This window comes from Emys orbicularis, chromosome 8 (assembly GCF_028017835.1).
Source record: "Emys orbicularis isolate rEmyOrb1 chromosome 8, rEmyOrb1.hap1, whole genome shotgun sequence".
Lineage (NCBI taxonomy): Eukaryota > Metazoa > Chordata > Testudines > Emydidae > Emys > Emys orbicularis.
Window position 1 is genome coordinate 36,127,301 of NC_088690.1, and position 23,671 is coordinate 36,150,971.

General features: G+C 42.9%; 1 protein-coding gene across 1 annotated transcript in view; it reads left to right on the top strand.

Moving 5' to 3' along the window:
• SLC44A3 (solute carrier family 44 member 3) overlaps window positions 1–23,671 on the top strand; it is a 68,153-nt gene that overhangs the window by 21,826 nt on the left and 22,656 nt on the right. Inside the window, 1 exon segment of the mRNA XM_065409478.1 lies at window positions 16,131–16,296. Within this exon segment, the coding sequence (XP_065265550.1) occupies window positions 16,131–16,296 (166 nt within the window).

Below are 23,671 nucleotides of genomic sequence, written 5' to 3' on the forward strand. Positions count from 1 at the left end.
AGGGTATAGCTCAGGAGGCCATTGGTGCTTTAGTTAGTGGGTTGCTTTCATCTGGTTAAGGCCTCTTATTAATTTGGATAAAGGTTATGCCTTAAAGCTGTAAGGGTGTAACTGCTCATTTTTAGGTAGTATAGGAGTGCTTTACATGCAGTTTTTGAACAGCTCTGTTTGGTCAGAGGTTAGATCTAAGTACAAGGTATTAGTCACATAAACTACAGTAACTTTAGTAAAGCTGGTAGCAGTTAGGTAGAATGAATCCGAATGCACTAAATTGGAAATACTAATTGCCAGGAATGCTAGAAGAAACAACACAAACATTCTTCATTTAAGCAGAGCTGACTATGAGAGAATGCACAAAAACCCAAAGGAATCTTCACTGTAATTCTCCAATGCATCAAAACACTGTGTGTGAAGTTTGTCCTTGTTAAATCTAAATTCGGAAAATGCCAAGTGAGTCCAATGTGTTCAAAAAGGTTATTAGTCTCTTAGGGATACAAAAGAGAGTTAGAGGTTATAAATATTTTGGGTAGTGTAACAGAATCAATTTGATGAGAAGTGCAAGATGATATAGTTGGGTGTTTCCTGAGTATTGCTGTATATTTCATTAAGAGTTTTTCAATCCTGTGCCTGGGTTGTCTTTAGCAAATGTGTCAATAGTTGTAATTTTCAGCCATTTAGCCAGTTAAAGTATTAATATTTATAGTGAGAATGAGCATGTTACTTAAAACAGAACAAACTAAAGTGACAATATGAGTGTTAAAGGAGGTGTTAGAATAGATACAGAAATATCAACCCATGTGTTCATTTGTTTTCCTAATTGCAAGTGAGCTTTTATGAGCTTTAATTCTGCTTCTAATCAGGTTATGGCATTAGCGTACATCAAAGTTAAACAGTGGCTATTGTTAATAATTCAAGTGATACTTGTTTGTTATTACCAGTTGAGTAAAAGAAAACTGTAGTAACACCCATAATCCACTAGATGCCATTAATGTAGTTTGAAAAACTTTCTGTTGAGTAACTCATTTTCATTCTTCTTCAAGTGCTTGCTCATGTCGATTCTATTCTAGGTGTGTGCGTGCCCATGTGCGCGGTCTTCAGAGATTTTTACCTTAGCAGTATCCGGCAGTGGCGCCACCTTGAATGCCATGTACATGCGCCGGTATATCAGGTACCGCCAACCCTACGCCCTCTCAGTTCCTTCTTACCGCCCATGGTGGTTAGTTGGAGCGCCTTTCCTTGCATTGAAAGGGCTAGCTGTTTTTTCGTCTACTGACTTCGAGCTTAGGGCCTTGTAAATAGTTTGTTTATAGTAGTTAGTGTTAAGTAGTTAGCAGTTAGGGTCCCAGTGGGTACTTTGCCCCAGGCGGTGCATGCCCCTGTCTCCCGGGTTTAAGCCCTGCACGGACTGCAACAGGCCTATGCCCGTAAGGGACCACCATAGCAGCTGCTCAAGTGCTTAGGGGAGTCACACGTTAGAGACAAGTGCTGAATTTGTAAGAACTTCCGGCCCCGCACACAAAGGGAGCGAGATATTCAGCTACGGGCTCTCCTCATGGAGTCCGCCCTGCGTCCGGCCTCCGTGCAGCCCTGCCAGGACTCGCCATGTACCTCGGTCTCGATGTGCAGTGCGCCCCTGGCACCGATGCCCAAAAAGCATGACTCCACAGCACCTGGCAAAAAGGACCATGGTCATCAGGCAAGGGACCCACTCTGGAGCCGCGCAGTTGTACCTCCTTGGTCAAGGCCCTTAGCCCCATGAAAGGTCCACCACCAACTCCCGGAAGCAGCATGGAACCAAAAACCCTTGTGGCACCGACATCTTCATAGAGCACAGGCCTCCACCTGCGCCACCAATGCAGCAGGTGCCTTAGGGCCTGGCAAAGGCTCCCCATGAAGGCAAGCCAGCCGCTAAGACCCCTAAGGGGGCAGTGGAGCGCCACTGATCCCCCAAGACAAAGCAGCCCAGACCCTCTGGGGCTCATCCTTGGTCACCGGCACCACGTTCGCGGTCACCGCCATCTTAACGCGGATCGCCTAGAGCAAGATGCCGGTCTCCGTACTAACGACGCTGCTCACCCTCTCGCTGATCATTCTCTCGGCCCAGGTACCGGTGACCTGCCTCGTGGGAGCATTCCCCGTTGCGTCTCCAGTCCCCCCGGCACCGGTACTCCTGATACCAGCGCGATCACCTCGCTCCGGGCACCGGTCTGCAACAGCGACAGTCAGCAAACAGGTTTCAGAGTAGCAGCCGTGTTAGTCTGTATCCTCAAAAATAACAGGAGTACTTGTGGCACCTTAGAGACTAACAAATTTATTAGAGCATAAGCTTTCGTGGGCTACAACCCACTTATGCATCCGAAGAAGTGGGTTGTAGCCCACGAAAGCTTATGCTCTAATAAATTTGTTAGTCTCTAAGGTGCCACAAGTACTCCTGTTATTTTTAGTCAGCAAACAGACTCAAGCTTTGACGGCCCCACTTGCTGGAGGATTTTCTGCACCTTGAAGTCTTTAAACCATGATTTGAGGACTTCAGTAGCTCAGACATAGGTTAGGGGTTTGATACAGGAGTGGGTGGGTGAGATTCTGTGGCCTGCGTTGGGCAAGAGGTCAGACTAGACGATCAGAATGGTCCCTTCTGACCTTAAAGTCTATGATTCTGTGATTCTATTTCCACATCTCCATATTCCAAGGTCACAACGTTTCCTCCATTTTATAGTGGGCGAATGCCATTTCCAATTTATGGCGCTCCCCTTTGGCCTCTCATCGACTTCAGGGATCTTTACAAAATGTGTGGCGCCAGTGGCTGCTTACCTCCGACGTCGAGGGGTCCAGGTCTTCCCGTATCTCGACGACTGGCTCATCAAGGACAGAACTCGGGATCAACTACAGAGAAGTCTCGATCTGGTGCGTTCCACCTGCTACGACGTGGGCCTGTTGATAAACGAGAAAAAATCCACCTTAAGGCCACTCCAACTCATAGAATTCATAGGGGTGGTTCTCGACCACACGCGAGCCAGAACATTCTTCCCGGTGGCATGTTTTCAGGCCATGTCGGACCTAATGTCGCATTTCAAGAACCACCTGCTCACCACGGCTCACACCTGCCTGCGGTTGCTGGGCTACATGGCCACCTGTACATACGTTGTCAGACATGCCAGGCTCCACCTCTGGCCTCTGCAAGCATGCTTGGTGTTGGTTTACACCCCCAACAGACACGATCCAGACTGGGTGGTCCGGGTGATGGATAACATCCTGTCGTCCCTGGATGGTTGTTGGACACCGGGTCAGTGTTGGAAGGAGTCCCCTTCATGACCCTGTCCCAGTTGCTGACCCTGGTCTCCGATGCTTCGGACCTGGGCTGGGGAGCCCACCTGGGTGAGCTGAGCACGCAGGGCCGATGGTTGCGGGACAATCTGACCCTCCACATGAATGTCAAGGAGCTCAGATCGGTTCGCCTGGCCTGCCAGGCTTTCTTGTCCCACCTGAGGGGCAAGGTGGTGCAGGTCCTCACGGAAATTCCTGCCGCGATGTATTACATCAACAGACAGGGCGTAGCCAGGTTATCAGCCCTTTGCCAAGAAGCTTTCAGCCTTTGGCACTTCTGTATGTGGCATGCCATTCATCTGGTAGCCACACACCTGCCCGGCACTAAGAATGTGCTAGCAGATTGCCTCAACAGGACCTTCATCATCTGGAGGTGGCTAGTATGATCTTCCGAAAGTGGGAAACTCCCCAGGTGGACTTGCTTGTGTCCCGCCAGAACAGGAAATGCCAGGTGTTCTCTTCACTCCAGGGAATGGACAGGGGTTCCTGTCAGATGCTTTCCTGTTTCTGTGGTCGGGAGCCCTGATGTACTCCTTTCTGCTGGTGCCATTGATCCACAGAGTCCTCGTGAAGATCAAACAGGACAGGGCGAGGGTTATCCTGTTAGCCCTCGAGTGGCCTCACCAGCACTGGTTTGGCATGCTGCTGGAACTTTCGGTAGCCGAGCCGCTGTGCCTCCCTCTCTGGCTGGACCTCCTGTCCCAGAACCACGGCATTCTCCTGCACCCAAACCTGGAGGCTTTGCACTTGACAGCCTGGCTGCTGCATGGCTGAATGCAGACGAGTGGGAATGCTCGACCCGGGTGCAACAAGTCTTGTTGGGTAGCAGAAAGCCCAGAGTGACCTATCAGGCAAAGTGGAAAAGATTAATGTGCTGCACCTCGGATCGGCACGTCCGGGCCAAGCAGACCTTGTTGCAGGTGATCCTGGACTATCTTCTGCGCTTCAAACTTCAGGGCTTGTCCCTGTCGTCAATTGGGGTCCACCTGGCCAGGGCTTTGGAGCTGTGCTCTGGCTGTGCTCCAGCTCCAGGCAAAAACCTGCAGCACCACTGCTCTGGAGCTGCTCCGTGTTCCAGCTCCAGGCTCCGCTCCAAAGCCCTGCACCTGGCTGCTATTTTGGCTTCCCACCCTCGGTTCCAAGTGCGGTCGGTCTTCACTCACAACATGACAGCCCGGTTTCTGAAAGGTCTGGAGTGTCGCTTTACCGTCATGTCCCTAGGGCCTTCCTTCGAACCTCTGGCTTCCAGGAGAGAAGGAGAAGAGAGCAGGAAGGGTGCATTCCTGGTGGCAGATATGTCTGCCCACAGAGTGTCTGAGATCAGAGCGCTTACGTCAGAACCATTCTATATGGTCTTCTACAAAGATAAAGTCCAGCTGCGGCCGCACCCAGCATTCCTGCCCAAGGTAGCTTCCCAGTTTCATACCGGCCAGGATGTTTTCTTCCCTGTCTTCTTTCCGAAGCCCCATAAATCCGAAGAGGAGCACAGGTTACACGCCCTGGACGTACGGAGGGCGCTGGCCTTCTATATCAATAGGACACAGCCATTCCGTAAGCCAACGCAGCTGTTCGTGGCGGTGGCAGACAGGATGTCTGTGCCTGTGTCTGCTCAAAGGATTTCGTCCTGGATCACAGCCTGCATCCCTGATACTGCTACGAGCTGGTGAGTGTGCCTCCACCGGCAATAGTGAAAGCGCACTCGACTAGAGCGCAAGCATCATCTGCTGCTGCCTTAGCCCAGGTGCCAATCCAGGAGATCTGTAGAGTTGCTACCGGGTCGTCTGTCCACACATTTACGTCTTATTATGCACTGACCCATAGGCCTGGGACGATGCTGGCTTCAGCAAGGCAGTGCTGCAAGGTGCAAGACCGTGAACTCCGAGCCCATCTCCATTGGCACTACTTGTGAGTCACCTAGAGTGAAATTGACATGAGCAAGCACTAGAAGAAGAAAAAACGGGTTACCTACCTTTTCTAACTGCTGTTCTTCGACATGTGTTGCTCGTGTCCATTCCATTACCCGCCCTCCTGCCCCTCTGTTGGAGTTGTCAGCAAGAAGGAACTCAGAGGGCGTAGTGATGGCGGTGCCTGATGTACTGACGCATGTGCGTAGCATTCAAGGGGGTGCCACTGCTGACCCTACCGATACCGTGAAGGCAAAAATCTCCGACGACTGTGCACATGGGCGTGCATACACCTAGAATGGAATGGACATGAACAACACATCTTGAAGGACAACAGTTATGAAAGGTAGGTAACTGTTTTTTCATCTTTCATCATTGCTGAATTGTCACAATTGTTATACTTTATTAAGATTAACATAAGTGCAAAATTAATATACTGTCATCAGAGGAGTTCAAAGTGCTTTACAGAGAACAACTAAGCCTCTCAAAATCCTTTTTACACAGGAGGGTAGTCAGAATAAGGAATATAATAGTCATTCTGGCTCTCAGTCCCATGCTCTAACCATTAGGTAACAGTTCAGGTGTTTATATTTCAAAATCATTAAGTCCTAAATGTCTAAATCCATATGATGCTCTGTAAGAACCAGTTTCTGACACTCTTACTCATACTGGCCCTAATCCAGAAGTGCACTTAGACATGTGCTTAAGTCATTTGCTGGGTCAGGCCATGTAATAGTTCTTCACAGGGTGTATTGCAATTTAAATCATGATTTAAATCACCAAGGGGAAAGCCCTGACTTAAATAATTGATTTTAATCAACTTTTCCATTTGTATTGTAGCTATTTTCTAAGGTGCATTCTCATTGGTTGATGTTACCATTACAGTATGTTGATTTACAACTAACTGGAGCCTTTACACTAGATTTGGTAAAATTTTTGCTATCCAGGAGGGTACACTATAACTGTATACATTTCTGTAAGCAATTGTATAGGTTAATATTTTCTGATTCTTATTAAGTGTACATTTTTAGTATGTTAGAAAATGGTGAATAACACTGCTCTACAGCCAAAATGCTTCTGAAATAAATGTAGTCAAACTTTACTAATTCTGGGTCACTGAGAACGAAAATGATGCTTAAAATTGTTGATTGGCTCTAGTTTTCAAGATATGCTATTGGGTCAGTATATACGACCCTTGACTTGGGAATGGCGGAGGATAAGTGAGTTATAAAGGGAAGGGATCTCAATTTAAACCAGAAATGACTAAAATACATCTTTGACTGGATCTATGAATAAATCTATGACTGGGTTTGGACAGTACTTGCTTTTTAGGCAAAACAAGGAATGATGCAATCTGAAGCTGGCTTTGCGTCATACATGATATGAATTGCATCATGTTATTCCTAGAAGTCATGGATGATGCAATCATAACGAAGCTTACATCACTCTGCTGAACAAATTGCCCTATATCAGCTCTAGAAATCATACAGTGTCGTGCTCTCTTATTTGTCAGTGTTTGATTTTGCAAAGGGACACATTTCTGTTTAGCCAAAGTGAGCAGAGATGCCTCGTACTTGTGTGAACAGTGCAGATAACTTCTGCTATGTTTGTGGTGAAGTGACTTTTGCATCACAAAAGCGCAGTATAACCACTATGGTTAAGAAAGCCTAACACCTTTATTTTGGCTGCAAAATTAGAGATCAGGACAAGAGGTGGGCCCCACACATATGCTGCAACACTTGTGCAACAAATCTTCGCCAGTGGTTGAACAGGAAAAGGAAATCTATGCCTTTTGCAGTGCCAATGATTTGGAGAGAGCCAACAGATCATACCAGCAATTGTTACTTCTGCATGGTGCCTCCAGTGGGGAAAGGTGTGTCAAAGAAGAAAAAGTGGACTGTGCATTATCCAAACATTCCATCAGCTATACGCCCACGGAGAAGGACTGCCGGTTCCTGATGCACCAGAATCATTCTCACTTGAGTCAGACGAGGAAGAGGATGAAACTTCTGGTCCTGAACAATCAATATCACAGGACCCCCATTTTCTCCCATCCTCCTCCTCTGAACCACACCTCATAACACAAGGTGAACTGAATGACCTTGTCAGGGATTTGGAACTACCCAAGAGTAAGGCAGAGCTGTTGGGCTCCAGACTACAGCAGTGGAATCTCCTGGCAGGTGATGTTAGGGTTTCCATGTTCCGTGACCGTCAAAAGGATCTTGTCCCATCCTTCTTCATGGAAGGTGATCTTGTAGCCTGCAACAACATGGATGGTGTGATGGCAGCCCTCAACATCGTTCACGATCCAGATGAGTGGAGACTGTTCATTGATTCATCGAAAACGAGTCTTAAAGCTGTTTTACTGCATAATGGCAATGTTTTGCCATCAATTCCAGTTGGTCATGCAGTCCATATGAAGGAAACCTATGACAACATGAAACAACTTTTGAGGTGCATAAACTGTGACCAACATCAGTGGCAGCTTTGTGGCGATTTGAAGGTTGTTGCTCTCTTGCTTGGTCTGCAGACTGGATACACAAAGTACTGCTGTTTTCTCTGCGAATGGGATAGTCGTGCAAGAGATTCCCACTACATCAAGAAAGATTGGCCACTCCGACAGTCATTGGAGCCTGGGAGGAAAAGTGTTCAGCATCCACCACTTGTTGAATCAAGGAAGATTTTGTTACCACCCTTACACATCAAGCTGGGTCTGATGAAGAACTTTGTCAAGGCCATTGACAAAACACAAGCAGCTTTCAAGTACCTCCGTGGAAAATTTCCCAGGTTAAGTGAAGCTAAGATAAAGGAAGGTGTCTTTGTTGGTCCTCAGATTCGTGAACTTCTTCGAGATGATGCATTTGAACATGCACTGCGTGGCAAGGAAAAGACGGCAGTTAGTGGCAATAAATTTTCTCAGAAACAACAAGGCAGACAACTACAGGTTGTTGGTGGAAAACCTCCTCAAGGCATACAAAAGCCTTGGTTGCAACATGTCACTAAAGATATATTTTTTGCACTCTCATCTAGATTTTTTTTCCACTGAACTGCGGAGCAGTGAGCGACGAGCACGGCGAGCGATTTCACCAGGACATTGCAACAATGGAGAAACGCTATCAGGGCAAATGGAGCCCATCAATGCTTGCAGACTATTGCTGGACAGTGACAAGAGATGCTCCATTTAATGAATACAAGAGACAAGCCAAGAAGCGCCGAGTAGACACTGAATAGGACTAAACTATGTACATAATAGTTTTTTGTTTCATAATAAATTTTATTTATATAACCCTTTTGCTGATTTTTAAAGTGTTACATAAACAGGACAGGTGAAATATTATCATGTAAAGCAACCATAAACACATGAAAAGACCTAGGTTTACAATTTATGATTAAAACTCTACTATCTACACAATATACATAGACATAAAATGTAAAAACTTAAATATCTTAGAAACAGTAGCCAATCAGTTGTTTTAATTGTCATATTTGAATTCAGCACATCAAAATACATAATAAATAGCACATTTTATCTCTGAAGCAGATGACTTCTCAAAAATTGTAGACCAGTGTAATATATTGTTTATTTACTAAATAATTAATTTTTTTCTTCATAGTTTGCATCAGGCTGCGTAAGGATGATAACTGGAATTTAATTAAACACACAAAATAGGATTTAAAATTTATTTTTATTAGCTAATATTGCACCCAGTAGCACAGCCTGTGGGTCCCCCAAAGGCTCAAGCCATTAGTATGGTACACGACCTGTTGTCAAGCTTTGTAAAAATAGCACCTCAATAATTAGTAACCTTTAACTCAAAGTTTTTGATAGAGGCTCATGGATTCAGCATATTTGTTTTTATTTAAATATATTAAGAGATTATAATAAGTTTAGGTCTTAACATGTTTTGTATTAAATTCAGATTTCATTTTAAACAGTTTTATTTTTAAAAATAAAGCTAATTTAAATAAGCAAATCAAAATTTGATTTGATTTTTTTCCTTAAACGGAATTAGGGGTTGGCAGAAGTATATCATCATGTTGTCCTCTATTTACCACCCTCTGTAGTTCATAAATTTTAAAGCTTATATTATATTTGATAAATATCTGCATAGTCCATTGAGAACACTGCTGGGGGGATTGACTTGCTTGCTCCATTAATGTTCTCATAATAGGCTAAATGGACAATGTTAATTTAAAAATTACACTTTTGTCTGAATACTTTCTTTACCTTTTACTCTGTTTCAAATAACACCTAAGATTATTATAACTGAAAAAGATTAGAGTAAAATGGGTTTACTTTGTGCAATTGACAGCAAATTTTGTATAAGCTAGTGTCACAATTTTCCCTGTTAATTCTGTATTATTCTTGCATGTGGGGGGGGAGAGAAACACTTAAAAAAATAAGAAAATTTTACTGTAAAATGGCAAAAAGTTAGCAGAGGCTTCCGGGGGAGGTATAGAACCTGAAACTACTCCATACAGTGGGGGGAAATCTTCCTACTCTAAAATAAATAGTATTTTATTTGACAGTCTGCAAAAAAAAAAAAATTTTTTTTTAGTTTTAAATACACTCTTTAACATAAAATCTCATCTAGGTTTTACAAGGTTCATATTCCATAGTATATTATCAGAACAGCTTTTGTATTTTCCACTCTGTCTGGAATCAACTGATTGTGGAAATGGAAGAAAACTTTTTCCTGCCCTCTGATTTTTCTGGGCTTTTTGAGGGAGATCAGAATACTGCTCTGAACCTCCATGTGCTGGTTATTTGAGAACTCCAGCCTTCTCAGAAGGGGCTCAGTTTGTAAAATCTTTACCTTTCCGTCATAGCAGTTTCTAATTTTTGGCTAAACACCCACTTAATTTTAGTTTGGGCTTATCAGAAAATATTTTGAGAATGATGTTATACATATTTAAATTTTTTCAGTAAATAGCTGTTTTTAGTTATGTGCAGCTTGAGGAGATGGGCTAGTGAAATTGAATTGCTACTGTGCTGCACCTGTTCTTAATGTTTCCCTTATGCTTCTTGTAGTTCCGTAATATTTACAGCCTGTGTGCATTTTGTAACTCTGAGGCACCTGATCCATGTTTCATCTGTGATGCATCTGATCTTTATGCATCCATGCAGATCACCTTGTTTATGTCATTTTTAATATTTATTGTTACATTGAGAAGAAGCTAACTCCTTTGGAGGATCAGATAACTATAGCCCCGGTTGAGCAAGGTACAAGTAGTCTCACTGAAGTGAGGCTGCTCATGTATTCAAAGTTATGCACCTGCTTAACTACCTTGCTAAATCAGGGGCTGTAAGAGCAGCAGAAGCCAAGTGTATTGCAAATCTATATGTCTGGGACAAATGCCAGACATTGGCCAGGAGAGATGCCAAATTGCAAGAGACTGGAGTTGGCACAAAAATCAAGTGGCATGGGTTGTAACTATGTATTCTAATGGGAATGGAGCTCAGTGAGGATTTGGAAAAGCCAATAGAGTTGTTTTATTGTAGAACTAGACATGGCCTTGTGGTATTCCAGTAGTGGTACTGTAATGTGTGTCCTCTCATGTATGAATCTGGCAGAAACAGTGAAATCCACATCAGGAATAGGATACTGAGTGTAAGATGGGAGTGCTAGGCGACATTTTCACATAATGAAAATATATCTCTGAGTATAGTGAGGAGTAAAACTATTACAGTAAAGATGTGCTGCAGATAAACCAGTGGTAAAAGCAAATTTCTTGAAGGGTCCAAGATATTTCAACTAAATCTAGCTAACTTAATTGTAAATTCTCATATGTGAAAAAGGAGCAGCTACAAAGTAAATTCAGTTGGGAGGAAACACAAATTTTATAGAACAATGGTTTATAGAAACCTTTCTGACTCTGCAGCAGAAAGCATTAAAAGTGGCAAATATTTTCATAATAGTAAGAACTGGGAAATCGGTTCTGAGTTAGTACTTTCTGGCCAATTGTTCTTTGTTGCCCACAGTGGAATTGATAAATTGAGGAAAATATGATTTCCAGTTCCTAGGAGTTCCAACCGCTTAAAACTTCTGGTTGCTCCAGATATGAGTAAAAAAACTCCAATAGTCACTCCCGTAGAATGTATGGCACAAGTCTGCAAGTCACAAAATATACTGTATGATATTGATATTGTGCATCTCTTTGGCTGTGACTGATATAAGGCTGTAGTATTGGGCTAGTGAATCGGATGGAGAAACTTTTCAAAGTCTTACTAAAAATGCTATGGCAGGATCTTGGTATCTGACCAACATTTTTTTGAAGTATTTGCATCACAGTAACAAATCTAAGAAAAGTATATATACAGTAGGCAGCTTTCTGCAATGTCATGGCTCAACAATGGGGATTTTAGTCACTTATTAACAACTTGGAATTGGCAAATGGCTGCACTGGCAGGATTGATTTTCGGTGAATGACTTCTCTGCTGTGATTATACTGCTGGAAGAAAAATGTACTGCAGACAAAGTAGAACCATATTCTGAGGTTTTGTTCTTTTTTTTGTGCCTCCGTGACCAGATCACACTGGAATGACAAGGAAAGGAAATGCATTTTTTAATAGGATGTCAGAGAGATCCTTGCTGTTTGATCCATGCTACCACTATACTCTCATCTTTAAATGTGAAACATAATGTAATGCATTATTCTGTCATCAGATTTGTATGTGCCTGGTAACCATAGACACAAAGGATATCAGGCAGGCACAGACATACACCATGAGGGAATACAGCACATGATCTTTGGCTCCTCTTACTCAGAAAATAAGGTGATCACTGCCACATGATGACATCCAGCAGAGGGCAGTGATACACATGCACATAATACCAGCCCATGACAATTTCTGTTTAGCCAAGGCTGTTACTGTTAATCATTATTTTAAATGGCAGTGGTTTGTTAAGAGCAATGGAATTAGAGTTTGTGCTGCAGACATTCATTAATCATTTTAACCAGTCTATCGGTGCAGAAGTAAAATATCTTAACAATTTGTATAATAGGAATGTTCATAAGTAAAGGTTGCACACCAGGAAAAATTCCTCAGTTCTGCTACTGAAGGAAATGACTTCTTTTCAAATGAAATTGAAGGCTGAAGAGACCTCCATTTACCTTATCCATTGTATTGTTTGCACAGTTGCCGCTGGTAATGATTACAATTGATGTATGAGCATGTTTGGCTAGTTGTACATGCTGTAAGAACATAGGAGCCTAAAACTGCTGGAAGAGTTAAAGGAGTTGAGAAATGCTCAGAATACAAAATGAGACACAAATGTACAGTGCAGCTGATGAAATTTACTTTGATAGTATGTGGAAATGTGCTCCACTTCAGAATTCTCTGAGAAAGAAAAATAACTCTGGGGTCTGCATTTAAAAAAAAAAAGGGTGGGGTGGGGGAAAGAGAGAGATGGTACCAAAGGTTTTTCCATTTGTAAAGTAACTTGAATTTTCACAGGTCTAAAAAGCATTAGAACCAAATTTCAGTAGCAGTGCACTTACAGCAGTACACAGTCCTAACCTCTCTAAAATGCCTGCAGCTCATGACAGTGCTTTCCTGTTCAGACTTCTTTCTGAATATGAAGTAACCAGTGCATGCATCAATGTCTTCACTTCACTTCAAAGAGGATTGCCTCACAGTAACAATAAACTAGTCTGTGTTACAACCTATGAACTTTTTTTAGTAGTCTAGTCCAGCTGCATCATGTTGCAGGGTATGACTCTTGATCCAGGGAACAATGAGAACAAGGTTTACCTGAATTTGGAAGAACCCATTTGTTTTGACTTGCAGTTCTCAGCTCTACCCACTAGACCAGTGATGGGCAACCTGCGGCCTGTCAGGGTAATCCGCTGGTGGGCCATGAATCTATTTACATTTGCACGGCCACCCGCAGCTCCCAGTGGCTGTGGTTCACCGTTCCCGGCCAATGGGAGCTGCGGGAAGCAGCGTGGGCCGCAGGGACATCAGTGGACCGTTCCTTATCCTGCCCCTACTCACATAGTTGACATTGACAGCACCAATGCTGTACTGGAAGTTAGTACCAAGGAATATCCACAGCTCGCCCTTAGAGAATTCCTCTCTTGGGTGAACAGATGCATCCTTAAGGTCAGCAAATTTGAGCCCTGGCAAATTGACAAAGAGAGTAAGTTCCAGATCCAATGACCTGCCACAAAAAGTATCCTGTCTCTGTCCGCCCACCCCCAAACAAAAGTTCAAATTCAGGAATTATAAATAGGAGTGTCTAACTTGAACTCAGCAATTGGGACTGTGCATCACTAATTTTGTGTAGCTACTTTTAGGATTAATAGAGAAGTACGTTCATGTCTTGTCAACATAAGTGGAAATACAATTTGCTAGCATAATTAGATGTAAATGTGTGTTTATGTTCAAGAATACACATCTGATGCAAACAGCCTTAGAGTTCTTGTTACCTTAAAGATGTCTACATTCTGTTTAAAAAACAACAACATTGAATTTGGATTGAATTTTGTTAATTTTGTCTGTTTAATGTTCTAAAACCTAGTTTTGTTACAGCTATAACATATACTTTATTCTGTTTTGTTTCAATGGTACATATATATCCTTAATCTTTTCCAGCAATCTTTCTCTCTCTGCTCTTTTAGTAGAATCATAGAAGATTAGGGTTGGAAGAGACCGCAGGAGGTCATCTAGTCCAACCCCCTGCTCAAAGCAGGACCATCCCCAACTAAATCATCCCAGCCAGGGCTTTGTCAAGCCGGGCCTTAAAAACCTCTAAGGATGGAGAGTCCATCACTTCCCTAGGTAACTCATTCCAGTGCTTCACCACCCTCCTAGTGGAATAGTTTTTCCTAATATCCAACTTACACCTCCCCCACTGCAACTTGAGACCATTGCTCCTTGTTCTGTCATCTGCCACCACTGAGAACAGCCTAGCTCCCTCCTCTTTGGAATCCCCTTCAGGTAGTTGAAGGCTGCTGTCAAATTCCCCCCACACACACACTCTTCTCTTCTGCAGACTAAATAAGCCAAGTTCCCTCAGCCTCTCCTCATAAGTCATGTGTCCCCGCTCACTAATCATTTTCTTTGCCCTCCGCTGGACTCTCTCCAATTTGTCCACATCCTTTCTGTGGTGGGGGGCCCAAAACTGGATGCAATACTCCAGATATGGCCTCACCAGTGCCAAATAGAGGGGAATAATCACTTCCCTCAATCTGCTGGCAATGCTCCTACTAATGCAGCCCAATATGCCGTTATCCTTCTTGGCAACTAGGGCACACTGTTGACTCATATCCAGCATCTTGTCCACTGTAATCCCCAGGTCCTTTTCTGCAGAACCGCTGCTTAGCCAGTCAGTCCCCAGCTGTAGCAGTGCATGGGATTCTTTCGTCCTAAGTTCAGGACTCTGCACTTGTCCTTGCTGAACCTCATCAGATTTCTTTTAGTCCAATCCTCCAATTTGTCTAGGTCACTCTGAACCCTATCCCTACCCTCCAGCATATCTACCTCTCCCCCCAGCTTAGTGTTATCCACAAACTTGCTAAGGGTGCAATCCATCCCATCATCCAGATAATTAATGAAGATGTTGAACAAAACCGGCCCCAGGACAGACACCTGGGGCACTCCATTTGATACTGGCTGCCAACTAGACATTGAGCTTTTGATCACTACCCGTTGAGCCCGACGATCTAGCCAGCTTTCTATCCACCTTATAGTCCATTCATCCAATCCATACTTTTTTTAACTTGCTGGCAAGAATACTGTGGGAGACCATATCAAAAGGTTTGCTAAAGTCAAGATATATCACGTCCACTGCTTTCCCCATATCCACAGGGCCAGTTAGCTCATCATAGAAGGCAATTAGGTTGGTCAGGCATGACTTGTCCTTGGTGAATCCATGTTGACTGTTCCTGATCACCTTTCTCTCTTCCAAGTGCTTCAAAATGGATTCCTTGAGGACCTGCTCCATGATTTTTCCAGGGATGGAGGTGAGGCTGACCGGTCTGTAGTTCCCCGGATTCTCCTCCTTCCCTTTTTTAAAGATGGGCACTATATTTGCATTTTTCCAGTTGTCCAGGACCTCCCCCAATCACCACGAGTTTTCAAAGATAATAGCCAATGGCTTTGCAATCACATCAGCCAACTCCCTCAGTCCCCTCGGATACATTAGATCCGGCCCCATGAACTTGCGCATGTCCAGCTTTTCTAAATAGTCCTTAACCTGTTCTTTCACCACTGAGGGCTGCTCACCTCCTCCCCATACTGTGCTGCCCAGTGCAGCAGTCTGGGAGGTCACCTTGTCTGTGAAGACCGAGGCAAAAAAAGCATTGAGTACTTCAGCTTTTTCCACATCATCTGTCACTAGGTTGCCTCCCCCATTCAGTAAGGGTCCCACACTTTCCCTGTCCACCTTCTTGTTCCTAACATACCTGTAGAAACCCTTCTTGTTATCCTTCACATCCCTTGCTAGCTGCAACTCCAATTGTGCTTTGTCTGCATAATAATGCTGTTGTCCTCATACGTGAAAACTTAATTTTTAGACATTTCTGTAATTGACCTTAATCTTATTTCAGATTTTGATAATGAAGATTTTTCATTTATTTCTCAAACATTCATTTTAGAGCAAATCCTGAAGTTTTAACCTGGTTTCTCCTAAATCCTTGCTCAAACACAGCTCCTATTGACTTTACTTGCAGCTGTAAAAATGACCTGACTTAAAACTGAGGCATTAGGCCCTATAAGAATATTTTTCTCAAAATTAGTTGTGTGCTTTAGTAAATATTGCTAGAATTAAACAGCAGCTGGATTCTATTTTATAACTTTACTGGAAAAAAGTGAATACATGGGATATATGAGACATGTTTAAGTTCTGTTTTGTTTGCTGAGTTGTGATTAATATTCTGATATCTTTGACTTCTCAGGTAGTGCACAAGTCATTTCAGGAGGACAAGTAGAATATAAAATTCTGTCTGGCATTCGCTACATGTGGTGGTACCATTTAGTTGGCCTTATGTGGACTAGTGAATTCATCCTGGCTTGTCAGCAAATGACTATCGCTGGAGCAGTGGTTACTAGCTATTTCAACCGGTATGTGTAAAATTTACCTCCTTGTATGGTTGGTGTTTTCTTAGCATTGACTATTTTTAGGAAAACCACTATAAAATGCCTTGGATTTATATTTAGAGTAGTATCTTGGAAGCTAAATTATTCCAAGAATGTGAGACTAGAAAGTCAAGCAGCTCATTGCAAGGCTTCAAACACGATCTCATGTGACATTAATATGTAGCACCTCTCTTTAAATCCTAGAAAATTTTGAGCCAAATTAAGCCCTGGTGCAAGCAAAACCCAGAATAAATTTTAACCTTTTCTCAGTAAATGTCGGTAGTTCTAAGTAAAGGTGTAACACATAGCCCCAGAGTAATTCTAAAGTAGTGTGACTTGATCTCCTTTCCGTCCCTCCCACCAGGCTTTAATCTGGTATGGCTGAATAAGCCTCTAAAGTTTACTGTAGAAAACAATTGAAAATCATGTCATGCCGTGCAAATATTTGTACTTGAAGTATTTTACTTTGTGTTACCAAGACACCACCTTAGCTAGATGTGCAGGAATTGTAAAAATCTCATTTACTACTTACTATTTAGCCTGTTTTACGTTTTGCACTTCCTTCGTATTGGATAGTGAAACAAGATGGGTTTCATGCAGTAAATCAGTGCTGTTTTTGTTTCAATTTCCAACACTGCAGGGGAATGTTTTGATCTTCTAGCCACATTGCTGTGTTTCCTCTGCTCCATTCCACGCAGATGTGGTAACACATTTTCTGTTCTGTGAAAGTCTGAGACTTTGAAAAAATTCTTGTTCCACAGTGGAACAAACAAAACAAAAAAATTGATTTTTTTTTTTTTGCAGAAAAGCTGTATGGCCAGTTGGGGGTGGGTATCCATGTGAGCTACGGGTTTGTAGCAGTTTTGCCATGTGAAGAGCCTGGGAGCACAACAGCCCACCTGGCAGGCTGCCCCAGAGCTGGGGACCCGGGTTGTGTGGGAGCTGGGGCTCCCAGGGCATCCAGGCTCTTAGGCTGACAGGGAGCTATCAGGCAAGCTGTCAGGAAACCAGCCTGGATCCTGTTGGAATTTCATCCAAATCGAAACAATCCCACAGAACATTTTGATTTTGACAAGTCAGCACTTTTGGATAGAAAGTGTTCTGTTGGAAAACTCCCGATGAACTCTCCTCTCCTCTCTTCCTGCAGGAAAACCAGGTTAGACCTTGTCAATAATTGGGATTTTTTTTTCCAAAAATTTTCCACTGTTGGAACACTGGTTCCACTCCATTGGTGTTAGCAATGTTGGGAGCCCTAGAATAGACAGATTGCCGGCTGCCCCCACCATTTTAAATACTGTGTTTTCTGTCCCTGCTCAGAGTAAGTCTAATCAACACAGCATTTAAAACACTGTCAGAAGCACATCTACTCTCGGGCTCTCAATAGAGCTCAGGCTGAACTGGTGTTAGCCAGTGGACTTTTTTTTTTTTTTAATATTCCTAGTGTAGACAGAATCTAAAATGCCCATTTTAAAGGGTTTGGAGAGAGGATCAGTATACTGACATAATCTTTTACCATTTCACCCACTATGTCAGGACTAGAGGTTCACACTTCATCTCCTTTCTCTGACTGAAGGATCAACACAGGTAACTAGTGCCCTACAGAGCTGTATGTAGTTAACTGGCCCTTTGCTTCTGAGGCTATAGCATGGCATCCAATCAGTGCTCCGTTATTGAAATCTGAATTTCTCAATCTTAAACAATGAAGAGTTAAACTAGAGCAGTGGATCTCAACCAGTGGTATGCGTGCCCTGGGGGTACACAGATGTCTTTCAGGGGGTACATCAACTTATCTAGATATTTGTCTAGTTTTACCACAGGCTACATAAAAAGTACTAGCGAAGTCAGTGCAAACTAAAATTTCATGCAGACAATGACTTGTTTATACTGCTCTATAGTCTATACACTGAAATGTAAGTAGAATATTTATATTCCAATTAATTTATTTTATAATTATATGGTAAAAATGAGAAAGTAAGCAATTTTTCAGTAATAGTGTGCTGTGACACTTTTGTATTATGTCTGATTTCGTAAGCAAGTAGCTAATAAGTGAGGTGTAACTTGAGGTATGCAAGACAAATAAGACTCTTGAAAGGGGTACAGTAATCTGAAAAGGATGAGAGCCACTGTACTAGAGGGACAAATCCTGAGATTTTTTTACTCCATTAATTTTGGGTATCAATAGTAATTGGGAGTTTGCCTGAATAAAGCGCTAAAGATTTGGTCCAAACCACATTGCTTAAGGAACTGGGGAGTTGCGGGGGGAAATCTTTCCACATTTTACAGGGATGTCTGCTCCAGTGCTTTCTCTGATTTGGCACCTATACTGAAGCTCACAGTCATTAAATTGCCATTATTTGTTGCAGTTTGTGCAGTGCTGCATAAAGCACTGACTCAGATACTACGATGCTCCAAGGTGCACATGGAGTAGTTCGGGGGTGAGGCAGGTAAAGGTGATGTTAAGCTACTCTCTCATACTGCACACACACATCTGATCTTTAGAGCCCAGCAAATCTGCAGATATTCGCTTTAGATCTGCAGATATCTACATCGGTGATTTTTGCGGCTCGGATGCGGATACAAATTTTGTATCCACACAGGGCTCTACTGATCTTAGGGCTGTTAAGCCAGTCCCCGGTGTAAAATATAGTGCAGCCTCTGAGCTCTTGTACTTTGCACTGGCTGCCAGCAACCCGAAGGACTATTCTGGAAGCTAGGGATCCCCCGGACAGGGAGACAACCTGGCCATGCCTCCTACAATCAGGGCTAGAAAGGCGGCATTGAAGCTGCTGTGCTGGCTCTCTACCCCCAGAGGATTAGGTAATTCTCAAGAGACCAGACCCATGAGCTTTCCAGCTACTTTCCACCACCATTCTGAGGTCCAGGATTGGGTTCTTGGAGTAGACAAGTTCTGTGCTCCAAATTCCATTGAAATCTCTCTCCTTAAATGTACTTCATTTGCTTGGCAGCTGACACCCATTGTGTTGAGAGAGTTGTGCATGGGAAAGGAAATGCTATATATATATATATATATATATATATATATATATATTTAATGGTGGTGATCCCTCTTCCTCTCCCTCGATCTGTCAGTACAGATAAGTAGATAAATCAAAGCAGTGAAGTAAGGGGGATAGAAAGGTGAAATAGCAATATTATTGATCTCATAGAGGGCAGTAAACTATATTCGTTCTTATTGACAACAATGAATTTGTCACCAGGAATCTGCAATTTAATGTGTTCTGTGATGCAGCCTCATAAATGCTTGTCACAAGTGCTTTGTTTATGATACCCCATGGAGAGGTTTTCCTTCTAGCTAGTGAATGGCCACAGGAAATGGAACAGCCTTTCCCTGAGGAAACCTGCTTCCTCAGTACACACAACAATCCATTAGGCACTTCTCAGCCACTGTCCATAAGTGGAATTAAAAATGGGGAGGGCAGAGAGTTGTTTCAGCTGGATTAGCTTTACAGGTGACATCTGTTTGACCTGAAATAATAATACTGAAACTACACTTTGCTTTCTTTTATTTCAGATAAAAGAAAAATTCCTAAGAGGCCTTATTAATTTAATAAAAGAAATAGTGGTTCATGTAATGGCTACTCTTTTATAACTTGCAAAAAGAGACTGCGCTCTTGATGCCCCCCCTCCTTTTTTTTTTTTTTTTGGAGAAAGCTCTTTGTGGAAATCTTGTTAGCTTGGTTTGTTTTGTATAAGGATTTATTTCCATCATGTGTTGAGGAGTTAAGTGCATAGCTGCTGCCTCCTCACTGTGATCAGACGTTCCCCCATCACTGATTTAAAGAAAAAGGTTTTGTGGATTTGACTAATTACCCAAAATAATTTACTGAAGGCCCAATTCTACAAATGCTTAAGCGTGTTGAATAGCTGTTCTCATGCAAGTAGTCCCATAGTACTCTTGTGAGTAACTTTACTCACATGCTTTAGTGTTTGTAGGATCAGAGCCCTGAGCCTGCAAACACTTACATGTATTACTTCTGGGGGAATTCTGTGCCGATGCGCAATGCAGAATTTTGCAGACATGAACGTTGTGCATGCAGAATTTCCTTTCCCCCACAGAAATGGGCTGCAGTGCTGCTAGCTGCCACTAGGGGCCAATGGACTTGGCAGAGCCCAGCTTGCACATAGAAGACACTGCTGGGGGGAGGGGGAGGGAGCTAGACTGGCAGCTGCAGTTCCCAGCACGCCCTGAGGGAAGGAGCGGGCGGCACGCAGGAAACTGTGCAAGCCTGGAACCAAGCATCAGGCTGTTTCTCCCTCTGGATCCCTGGGCTCTGGGGCCGGAAGGGGATGGGTGTCTGGGCTCGGGGGGGGGGGCGCGGTTGAGCTCTGGGGAGAAGGGGGTTTGGGTGTATTGGCTGGGGGGGACCCAGAGGTGGGCTCTGGGGGTAAGGGGTTTTGGGTGTCTGGCCCCCCGGCTGGGCTCTGGGGGGTGGGAGGAAGAGGGAAGAGAAACAGGAACTGGGTTATCATAGGGGTTGTGATGGGTTGGATCATAGAAACCCCCTTGGGAACTGCCAACTGATGTGCCAAGACTACTGCCCCTGCTTTCCCTGCCAGCTCAGGACTCCAGCACCCTGTCTTGTTGAGCCAGACACGCCCGTCTGCTCCAACACAGACCCAGGAAGGCATCCAGGCTGTGAAAGAAACTTATTGAAACATCTCTGAGGATGAGATTTTAGTGCCCCAAAGCTTCAGACTTAACTGAAAGCAGCTTACAGAAATGTTCCTGTCTTTAACACCCAGATGCCCAACTCCCAATGGGGTCCAAACCCCAAATAAATCTCATGATGGCTGCCCCTTTTGTTCTGTTCCACCCACTTATATATCTTTTGCATAAGGCGGGAATCCTTTGTCCCTCTCTGGGTTCCCACCCCTCCTTCTCAATGGAAAAGCACCAGGTTAAAGATGGATTCCAGTTCAGGTGACATGATCACATGTCACTGTAAGACTTCATTACCCACTTACCAGCACACACCCGTATACAGGAAAACTTACAAGTAAAACAGAGCCATCTGCAGTCAATTGTCCTGGTTGATGGGAGCCATCAAGATTCCAAACCACCATTAATGGCCCACACTTTGCATAATTACAATAGGCCCTCAGAGTTATATTTCATATTTCTAGTTTCAGATACAAGAGTGATACATTTATACATATAGGATGATCACACTCAGTAGATTATAAGCTTTGTAATGATACCTTACAAGAGACCTTTTTCATGAAGCATATTTCAGTTACATTATATTCAAACTCATTAGCATATTTTCATAAAATCATATAGAGTGCAACGCCACAGGGGTTTCTTTAACTCTCTATTCCTGGGAGAATTTTTGTGTGTGTCCATATTGTTACAGACATATTTGTTGACAGTATTTTGAAATAAATTACCAAAGTAACTGAAACTGGCATGATTATGTAGTGTTATTTTGACAAATAAAATTTGCAGAATTTTAAAATATTGTGTGCAGAATTTTAAATTTTTTGGCATAGAGTGCCCCCAGGAGTAATGTATGCTTAAAATTAAGTGTGTGTGTAAATGTTTGTAGGAGTGGGGCTTTAGGACCTGATTCTAAGGGTATGTGTACACAGCAGCTAGACACCCATGGCTGACCTGTGCCAGCCAACTTGGGCTGCAGGGCTGTTTCATTGCTGTGTAGACTTCTGGGCTTGGGCTGGAGCCTGGGCTCTAGGACCCTCCCACCTCGCAGGGTCCTAGAGCCCAGGCTCGAGCCCAGAAGCACAGCAATGAAACAGCCCTGCAGCCCAACCCCGTGATGAACCTGAGTTGGCTGGCGCAGGCCTACTGTGGGTGTCTAGTTGCTGTGTAGACATAGCGAATAGCGTATAGCGTAGCTGAAGTCGAAGTATCTTGGATCGAATTACCTGGGGTCCACACGGTGCGGGATCGACGGCCGCGGCTCCCCCGTCGACTGCGCTACCGCCGCTCGCTCTGGTGGAGTTCCGGAGTCGACGGTGAGTGCATTTGGGGATCGATATATCGCGTCTTAACGAGACGCGATATCGATCCCGGATAAATCGATTGCTACCCGCCGATACGGCGGGTAGTGAAGACGTACCCTTAAGGTTGGTACTTCCTGCTTTGATCCATGATTAGAAGGAAAATCAATTTCCAACATGCGTGGAACCATAATGAAATCTCGTTAGAACATGACCAAGGCGGTTTGCAACAGTCTCCAAATTTGTAAAGGTTTATGCAAACCAAACTTAACTTATTAATCAGTACTGTTAACGTAGAGAAGGAAAGTTATATTTTATCTCTTCAGCAGCAAGTGAATTATTAACAGAGTTGTAAACCTTGCCCTTCCTATATTTTCTAAACTTGGTTAATATTTTAACTTGCTGTTCTTTAATCTTTAATTTTCCCAGGTCTGACTGTAAGCTATCATGAATAGAAAAGAGCAGTAGTACAGGGTGAAATTGATAAAGTTTATCAATACATATGTATTTCTGACATCTAAAAATGATGTTTTTAAGAGAGTCTATCAAAGTACACGCTCTACATAAAAAATCACCATCCCTCAAGCTGTTCCCCTGGCCATAAGATCAAAACTGCTGCATACTAGCAACTGCTTTGCTGGTATTTCCTATTTAAAATAATGTGGTACATAGGCATATATAAATATGACTTTATAGCTGCAAAGTAGTTATTGCTCTGAAAGGACTGCAGTGATATACTCAGGCTTATTGCAGCACTATGATACCTATCTTGACTTAGTTGTGTAAATCCCTGCTGTGGTGAAGATTTAATAAAAATGTGTTTGCAGACCTTCCTTTTCAAATCCCACCCAGCTGCTCTGTCTCTCACAAATATACACACAAACCCTTTTTATGCTCTTAGTTTTTTCTGTAAACTATTCATTTTAAAGGTGATAAATGAATCCTTCAGAAGTTCCCTATAAAGAGTGAACATTTTAGTTATGATTTAGGGTTTGATTCTTACTTAATTCCATATTCAATGTATTTTTGATTGAGTAAATATTTCAGCATTGAGCCTATTATTTAGGGTTTTCTAATAAAAGGGTCTCCTTGCCTTTTTATGCTAGTGTAACTACAGTGAATAGTAATCAGTGTATTTGAAGTCCCCAAAATGTTTTTTGGGGGATTTATTGTGCTGAGAAGACTGATTTCAGTCATTTATTTTATTTATTTTTTTAGTTAACTTCCTGGTTTTGGAGAATTAATTAGTATAAATTCTTGAGAGCTGTGTTATGCCATTTCTTGTATCTGATTCATATTAAAGTGATCTTTAAAATGCAAACAAAAAAAACCCCTTCATGTGGGATTCTGACATTACTTATAAGACAAAACATGAAGTTAA